This window comes from Enhydra lutris, unplaced genomic scaffold (genome assembly GCF_002288905.1).
Source record: "Enhydra lutris kenyoni isolate GAN:26980312 unplaced genomic scaffold, ASM228890v2 scaffoldscaffold20, whole genome shotgun sequence".
Lineage (NCBI taxonomy): Eukaryota > Metazoa > Chordata > Mammalia > Carnivora > Mustelidae > Enhydra > Enhydra lutris.
The window spans coordinates 32,575,767-32,584,042 of record NW_019154104.1 but is presented as its reverse complement, the minus strand read 5'-3'; the positions used below and the strand labels follow the sequence as shown (position 1 = coordinate 32,584,042).

General features: G+C 68.8%; 1 protein-coding gene across 1 annotated transcript in view; it reads right to left on the bottom strand.

Annotated features, from left to right (window-relative positions):
• Positions 1–2,424: 2,424 nt before the first annotated feature.
• LOC111148547 (kinesin family member 26A) overlaps positions 2,425–8,276 on the bottom strand; it is a 37,945-nt gene continuing 32,093 nt past the window's right edge. Inside the window, exons 12-15 of the mRNA XM_022505188.1 lie at positions 5,143–7,969; positions 4,332–4,537; positions 3,663–3,813; positions 2,425–3,447 (exon numbers count right to left, since the gene is read on the bottom strand). Of these exons, the coding sequence (XP_022360896.1) occupies positions 3,266–3,447; positions 3,663–3,813; positions 4,332–4,537; positions 5,143–7,969 (3,366 nt within the window). The 3' untranslated portion in view covers positions 2,425–3,265. The remainder of the gene's footprint in view (positions 3,448–3,662; positions 3,814–4,331; positions 4,538–5,142; positions 7,970–8,276) is intronic.

The following is an 8,276-nucleotide window of genomic DNA, read 5'->3' as shown; positions in this document are numbered from 1 at the left end:
GTGCCAGGCTGGCCTCGGAGGCCAGGAGAGATGCCACCTGGGCCACTCCGGTCCTTGTCCCCAGATGGCCTAGGCGGGCGCTTCAGCCTCCCCTGGCCAGCACGCCCCCTCCACGGTGGGCTGACCCCCGCCCCACAGAGAACCCTCTCTGCCCGACCCTGAGAACTCTGCGCCCCACCCCCACCCCCGCTAAGAAGAAAGAACGCAAAAATGGGAGCTGGAGGCAGCCGCGCCCACAGAGGCTCCAAGCGAGATGCCCACGGACCCCTGACGCGGGCCCTGACACGGGGCTGCCTCGGCTTCGTCAGAGCTGGGTCCCGGGCGGCAGCAGCTTTCCCATCCATAAAATGGGCACTCCCCAGCTGGGTTCCCAGCCTGTAATGACAGGGCTGAGGGTTTTGATGTCCCAGATGAAAGGCGCCCCCCCGACCCCGCTCCTAGGCTGCCCCCAGGACAGGGGGTTCCCGTCCCAGAGAGCAGGCACCGCCCTCCCAGAGCCTCCCCTGGACTGTGGGAAGCAGGCTCCAGTGGCTGGCCCCCAAGGTCAGCCATCTCCAGCCTGGACCTGCTCCACAGAGGCCCCCCAGCCAGCACAGGGGCTGGGGTGGGGAATTAGAGAAGGTCAAGAGCAGAAACGTCTCCTCCAGGAATGGAGGGGTGGGAGGAGGAGCAAGGGACGTTCTCTGCAGGAGGAAGGGACCCACGTGGCATCCCCCACGACAGCTCCGGCACAACAGTCCAGGCAACGTGGCCAGTCTCCCCAGCTTCCTGGGTGATCTGCTCCCCAGACCCCAGCATGGTCCTGGTCTCTCAGGATGGAGGAGATCCCCAGGCCAGGCCAGCACCTCCACAGAGCAAGGTTAGACCGTGGGTCACAGGGAGCGGGACCAGGCCCACGGGAGCCTCAACCAGGTTGGGCTTCTCAGCCCGTCCTCGGATATCCGGTCCCAAAAGGCTCTATCTCCCCATCCCACGCAGAGCCCTGCCACACCCGCCTCGACCCCTCAGACCCTCCCAAGTTCAGAAGCAGAGAAGCAGGCTCGGTAGCCATGGTGTGGGGCTGGGCTTCTGCTGGGGGCCAGACCCAGCCTCAGAAGAGAAAGTGAGACCCCCGGGGCTGGTCTGGGCCTCCCGATGCCCCAGTGGACATGGGACCCTGATCCCAGGCGTGGGGGTCGAGTGCCGTTGGCAGCAGGGAGCAGGAAGGCGGTCTGGGGCAGGGGGCTCTGTGTTAGACTCCAAGGACTTGGGGGGGGGGGTCCAAGGAAGCACCTTTGCAAACTGTCAGACACTGTGGGGTCTTGGACCGGCCTCTGCCCCAGGCTGGACCTCCCCCTTGAAGAGAAACTTCACTCACTTGCTCATTCATTCATTCTTTCCTCCAGCAAGTATCCCCCGAGGCCCCACTGAGGCCCAGCCCTGCGCCTGATGGGGGGGAGCAGCAATGACTCAGTACCCCACGCTCTCAAGGCCCCATGGAGGTCGGGAATACAGGCAGAGGCCACCCACGGTGTGACGTGCCAGAAGGGGAGTCCCAGACCTCACTAGGAAGGGCCCCGCCGGCTGCGAGGGGCCACGGTGCCTGCACCAGAGTCTGGGGGGCCCCCAGATGGGCTGGGGACAGCATCCAGGCTTGCCCAGGACCCCGGTTCGAGCACCAGCTGGAGCTACCGAGGTCGGCAGGGAGGTGTGGGCTGGGCGGGGTAGCCACGCCCAGCACGGGCTCCTGCCAGCTCCGGGGGTCCTGAGCCCAAGTGTGTCCAGTGTGTCTACTCACCTGTCTCCTGGAAAGACAGGCGGGGCCAAAGGAAGGAAGTGAGGCTCTCCGGGCGCCACTCCAGCACCTGCCTCAATTTCCTCAGTGATCACAACCCCTGGGAAGGGCCCGGGAGCCCACCAGCCTGGACCTGGGATCCCTCAGCCTGGGGACCCCAAGAGCTATTCAGATGGAGGAGCTCAGGAAGGGGGTCAGGGAAGGGGTCAGGGAGGGGGTCAGGGAGGGGGTCAGGAAGGAATGGGGTGAGAGTCCCAGCCTGGCTGGAGGCCCTTCCTGCTGTCCGTCCATCACGGCTCTGTCCCCGCTCGCCTGCAAGGCTGGTCCCCGCAGGGCCAGCGGGCAGAAGGCAGGTCCCCTGCTGTCCTGAAGACATGTCCCCAGTGGTCTGAGGCCCTGTCGCCCCGGGACCCTCGGAGGGCAGCGCACCCAGTGAGCTCAGGAGCCATTTTAACAACGGATGTGTCTTTTATTCACAAATAAAAGCCGTAGCAAGAGATTATCTACACATTTGTACAAAGGTCTGGGAGCCCCTAGAAAATGCACAAGGGTCAGAAAACAAAGCCCATTGTGACGGGGACACACATATGTTGGCAGGCGCCCTCCCGGTCTGCATGTGGCAAGAAGAGCCCCCACGGACCCCCGCCCCCACCGGGCGCCCCCCAGAAAGAGCCTGGCCTGAGGGATACCTTCCATAGAAAACCATAAAAACATAGATCATTTGTCTCCAAATTCCCACTGCAAATACTGCATTTATAGGCAAAATGATATAAAAATATGAACCTAACAGAACCTTTACAAAACCCTTACCCCCCCATTGTGTGTGTGTGTGTGTGTTGGTTTTGTTTTTTGCTTGTGGTTTTGGTAAGAATTCCTGCCGTAGAAGAAGGTGCCTTGTGGGCGCTGCCCTCTCTGTATCCTCAGGACAGAGCAGGTCCCGGGGGGGAAGGGAACATGGGGCATCCCCCCCCCGGAGGACCCCACACCCCACGCAATCCACAGCAAGGACGCAGACTGTGGTCTGGTGACCCCCGGGGCCGGCTCTGCCAAGAGGAAACAGCTGTAAAGGAAGAGTCCTGCATCCTGACCCTTGGGCCAGCGGGGCCCAGAGCAGTCCTGCTACATGAAACTGCTTGGTTGGGAAGGGGCCCAGCCTGGCCCCGGACGGCCCCCTGCCGCTGCCCAGGCCACAGCCCGAGCACACCGTCTGCTGGTGTCTTGAGTCCTTAGCACCAAATGCAAAAAGAGAAAAGTCGATTCAAGGTTAAAGGCACTTGCGTTGCTGTCTGGGTGGTGACCGTCTCATCTCTGGCACACTCGCTCACTCCCCCCTCCACCGTCCACTCCGCCTGGCCAACCCCTCCCTCATGCTCATCGCCTCAGAGCCCCCCACACTGGGCCGGCCCCTGACCCTCCGCACCCTCATCCCTCCAACCCCCGCCACGTCCTCGCTCCATCCCACATGCCCTCCCCACGTCCCGGGGCCCAGCCTCAGACGTCCACCTCCTGCGGCGCCGGCGGGCCGGCGGGGGAGGCCACGCTGATGTCGAAGCAGGTGACCATCATGACGTGGGCCTTGCACACGTTCACGCACTGCTCCAAGGCGGCCGTGGCGTGCTCCAGGGCCGCCAAGTACTCTGCCGACTCGGGCTCCAGCTCTGGGTCCACCTCGACTGGGGAAGGACAGTGAGCAGTGGGTCAGGGGCCAAGGACAGGCGTCTCTCCCCGCCCAGCGTCTGGGTCCCTGTCTGGGCCAAGGTGAAGGAGGGCGGCCGGAGCTCTCAAGGGAAGCGCCTGGCTTAGGGATGGAGAGCAGGAGAGGCAAACCAGGGCAGGGAGCAGGGATCAGGGTCCTGCAAGCCCTGCCTCCCCAGGGCGGGGGACTCACACTGCTCCAGCCAGCGGCCGGGCTCCAGCATCAGCCGGCCCTGGGTCTCCGCCAGCTCCCCGCACAGCTGCTCGTGCTTGGCCTGTACCTCCCGCAGCCGCTGCTGCCTGCGCTCCGCCAGCCGAAGCCGGGCGCTGGCGCACACCAGACCCTGGGGGGCAAGGGGCAGGCAGGGGGCTCAGACCTATAGGACGACGGGGTCTCCCAGCGTCCCGGGCTTTGGCCGTGGCACCCTCCTCCAGCCTCCAGGCCCGGGCAGACCTACACTGGGGCCTCAAAGGAGGGCAGGGTCAGCCCCGGGTCCCCCACAGGTGAGGCTCACACCAGGCGCTCTCAGAGTAGCCTGCCAAGGCCTGCCTGGGACCCAGGCCCAGGACGAAGGGGCACAGCTGTGGGAGACCCTTCAGCAGGGCAGCTCCACGGGACAACAGTGGTGACCTCAGGTCCTTGCAGCCACCCACTTGGCCCAAGGTGGGCATCGGTGGCCACCACGGCTTCAGGGCTGGGAGGGCTGGTTCCTACCTTCTCCACATCCTGGGAGGGCTGCGGGCAAGAGGGGAAGGCAAGCTCAGCTGGCCGCTGGGCCAACCCCCAGGGAGCCCACCCTGCCATCCCAGGACCTCTCCGCACCAGCCCCTACCCCAGGCCCCAGCCCCCGCCAGCCCTGACCTCAGCCGGGTCCTCCCTCGGGGGCGGCCGGTGCCGCTGCAGGCGCTCCACGTCGTCAATCTCATATACCTTGATCTCGAAGGGCTCCTTCAGGGAGCCGGCCAGGGGCGGCGGCAGGTCCACCCACTGCCCAGGGAGGCCGGGCTTGCGGCCCAGGGCAGTAGTGTCCGGCATGGGGGCCGGAATCAGCCGTCTCCGCTGTGGACCTGAAGCCGAGAGCCGAGGTGCTGGGTGAGCGGGGGTTGCGGCCCGATCCCAAGACTTAGCGCCTGGCCAGGGGATCGCCCAGAAACCCCCAGCCCTTACAGACCCCCTCTCGCCTGGACAGCTGCCCCAGCGGCCCCACACGGGGGCAGCCTCTTGGCCAGCCTCTCCTGGAGACAGCCCTCAACGCCCCAGTCACACCGAGGCCCTGCTCACCATCCCCTACTCCCACCGCCCCCCTGGACCGGGTCCTCAGCCCTCCCACCAGGCCCGTAGGCCCAAGTGGTGTCCCTGCCACATCTCTCGGGACGTCCCTCCCTGCTCGCCGCCCCAGCCGGCGGCCACTCCCTCCGCCACGTGCACAGCAAGAAGCCGGCCCAACCTACTGGGCCCCCCCCACTGGCTAGGGGGCTCCCTGCCGCTGGACCTGAGCCCAAGGGACTCCAGGCCGGGTGCCCTACACCCAAGGCCTCCCCTGACCCCTATGCCCCACCGTGGTGACCTGCGACACCGGCCCTCAGCAGCTCGCTCCAACAGGGATGGCCCAAACCTCGGGGACAGCGTGGGGGCAGAAGGGGGCCCAGTGGGGGGTCGCACCCACACCCACCTGTGGGCCTCTTCTTGGGGGACCTGAGGCTGCGGGAGCGGGCACCCGGCGAGGCGGCCCCACTGTCACTCATGGAGTCGGGCGCGGACGAGGCACTGCCGGTGGCCTCGCTGTCACGCAGCACGCTCTCGTAGCCGCTGCTACCGCCACTGTGGTAGAAGAGCGCGGTGCGACCCATGGCAGGCGGGAGCTCACCGCTCAGCACGCTGCTGTTGTCGCTGCCGTGGCCGCTGCTGCAGCGCTGGGGCCGCCGCGGGGCCGTGACCTTGCTGTAGGGGGAGGGCAGTGCGGGGACAGCGGGTAGCCGTTCCTCCCCCACGTTCACGCCACTGTCGCTGCCGCTGTCCGAGTCCGCTGAGCCCCAGGAGGGGCCGCCTCTCCCGGGGACACCGCTGGCCGCCAGCTCGTTAACACGGCTGTGGGCAGCCCGGAGCGCCTGCTTGGTGCCCATGATGGTGCCCCGGCTGGCCTTGGCCCCGACACCAGGCACAGCCCGCGGGGCCGCCCGGGGAGCCATCACGGGGCCACCGGGGGTCCTGCCCACCACTGGGGTCAGTGGCTTCACGGGAGCACACAAGGCCCTCGACCCACCCACTGCTGGACTGCGGCCCTTGCTCCCGCCGGCCAGGGGCTTGGGGGCCCCCACACCTTTGGCCGGGCTGCCCCTACAGGCGGGAGCAGGCCCAGGCATGGGGCTGGGGGGCGGAACACCCAACCTGGGCACAGCCCGGGCCCTCCCAGGAGCCTCCCTGGCCTTGCCGTGCGCAGGGCCTTCGCACCGCTCCAGAGAGCCGTGGGCGCTGGGCCGGCTCGCGGCTTCCACCTTGCCCGCCCGGGCCTTCAGGCTGGATGTGGCCCTGGCGACGGAGTGGTCAGCCCGGCTCCCGGCCCTGGCCTCCTCCTCCCCTCGGGGGAGGGCAGCAGCCGCAGCCCGGGTCAGGCCCCCGCCCTGGGGAGCAGCCGGGGCTGGGCTACTCTTCTGCTCCAGGCTGGACTTGCGCACAGGAGGGGCCGGGGGGGCCGCCCCCCCAGGCCTCGTGAAGAGGCTTCCCTTGGGAGCCACGCTCCGCTTGCTGTTGGGGGCAGCCTTTGGGTTGCCCAGACAGGCGGCCACAGCCGCCATGGTGTCCCTGTAGGATGTGGCGGGTGTGGTCACACCCAGCGTGGTGGCCCCCCTCCGCAGCGGGGGTATCTGGGCCACGGCCTCTGGCCTCTGGGCCGCTCCGGCTGCCACTTCACAGCCATCCACCACCCTCCGGGCACAAGCCAGCACTGGGGCTGGGCTGGGGGCCCTGACGGCCGAGGGCCCCTGGCAGGGGCCACATTCGTCTGCCCGGAGCAGCCAGGGGTCCTCGAAGAGGCCTCCGGGGCCGGGTGGGCTCGGGCCCAGGCGAGTACAGCCTGCACGACCGGCCGCTGAGGAAGTCCTCGGTTTCCGGGGCAGGCTGGAGTGGATCGTCTGTGCGGGGGCCGCCCCCCACGGGGATGCGGCCGGGGACTCCCTACCAGGTCGGCCGGGGGCTGCAGAAGCCACGTCCCCAGGGCGAGGACTCCGGGCCAGGCCAGGACTGTCTGCTCTGCCGTGCTCGGGGAACCGACAGCTGCCCTCATCCGGGGAGCCGCCCGGGACGGGGGTGCCCACGGGGTCGGACCCTGCTGGCGAGTCCCGGCCAGCCCGGAAGGTAGGCGGGGGCGCGGGGCTGCGGCGGTCGTCCATGCAGATGCTGACCTCGCTGAGCCAGGAACCGACCGAGGTGCCCTGGCTGCTCCCAGCCCAGCCCGCCCCCTCTGAGGGCCCGCCCACAGCCTGTGCGGTGTAAGCGTCGAACTCGTCGTTGATGCTGCTGATGATGCTGACCGGCCTGGACCCCGAGGCCACGGCCTGCAGAGAGCAGTTGCTGCTGAAGCTGGCCAGGCTGCTGGGGCGGCCGGAGCCGGCCAGCGCCCCCAGGGACAGCTCCTCCACCACCGTGAACACCAGCTCGTCCTCACCATTGAGCTCCACGGGCCGCTGCAGTGTGACCGTGGTGGTCAGCAGGCCCCGCTCCAGACGGCGGCCGTGTGCGGGGGGCCGGGGGCTGCCCGCCTGCCCGCTCCTGCCCACAGGGGGCGTCCGCACCACGCCGTCCGCGCCCCCTCCCCCCGGGTCCTCCGGCACTCTGCTGGCTTCCAGCTGCCGAGGAGGCGGAGGGGCCGGGCTGGGCAGTGGCCTCCTACCCCCGACCCCAGCAGCCTTGTCCGGCACCAGCAGATCCCTCCGGTCGGCACCAGCCTTAGAGGGCTCCAGGGCACCCCGGCAGGCGTCTGGGGTGGGGCTGCCTCGAGGTGCTCCGGCCACCAGCGGGGAGCCCGCCGCCTTCCTGGGAGCGGCGGCCTCGGGCGGTGAGGGCTTCCTGCCCCCGCAGGCCGGGCCAGCCTGGGCTGCACCGGGGACACCCAGGGCTCCAGAGGGGCCCTCGCTGCCGTCGATGCCCTCCAGCCGCTCCTGAAGCTCCGCGAAGGTGCTGCAGCGGAAGTGGTCGGCGTCCCTCGGGCCCTCGGAGGGCGGGCGGCGGCTGAGTGCCGGGATGATGGGCACGAAGTCGGGCGGGGCCTCGTCGTCGGTGAGCTCGCGGTCTGACAGTGCCGCCCCACCGGGCCCCACGTAGATGACCGTGTCGCAGGACTGCTCGCTGCTGGACGAGTAGTCGGGGTCTCCGGGCGAGCTGGAGGCCAGACGGCCGGGTTCCGAGGCCACGGAGCGGGGGTGGAAGGGTCGCAGGTGCGGGGGGCGGCGGGCACGGCCCTCCTCACAGGAGCTGTCCCCACCTGAGGAGCTGGACGCGTACTGGGGACAGAGTAGGCCTGCGTGAGCGGCCACCTTCCCCACCGCCTCATCCACCCATCCCAGCTGGGGGAAGGACACGATCCCGCCGAGGGCTGCCCAGGGAGTGTCCTGCTGGCTGGCTCAGGAGGGACACAGGCCACCCCCCAGCAGGTACACAGCAACCCCTTGGGAGCGGTTCCAGTGCCGCCCTGGGTGCCAGGTGATTTGGGGCACAGCCCCCTGCCTTGTTCAGGGGCACACGGGGAGCCCAGCCAGGGATGGGCGGCAGGCCCCTCACCATGCTGGGCAGGGGCCCTCACAGGGCCCT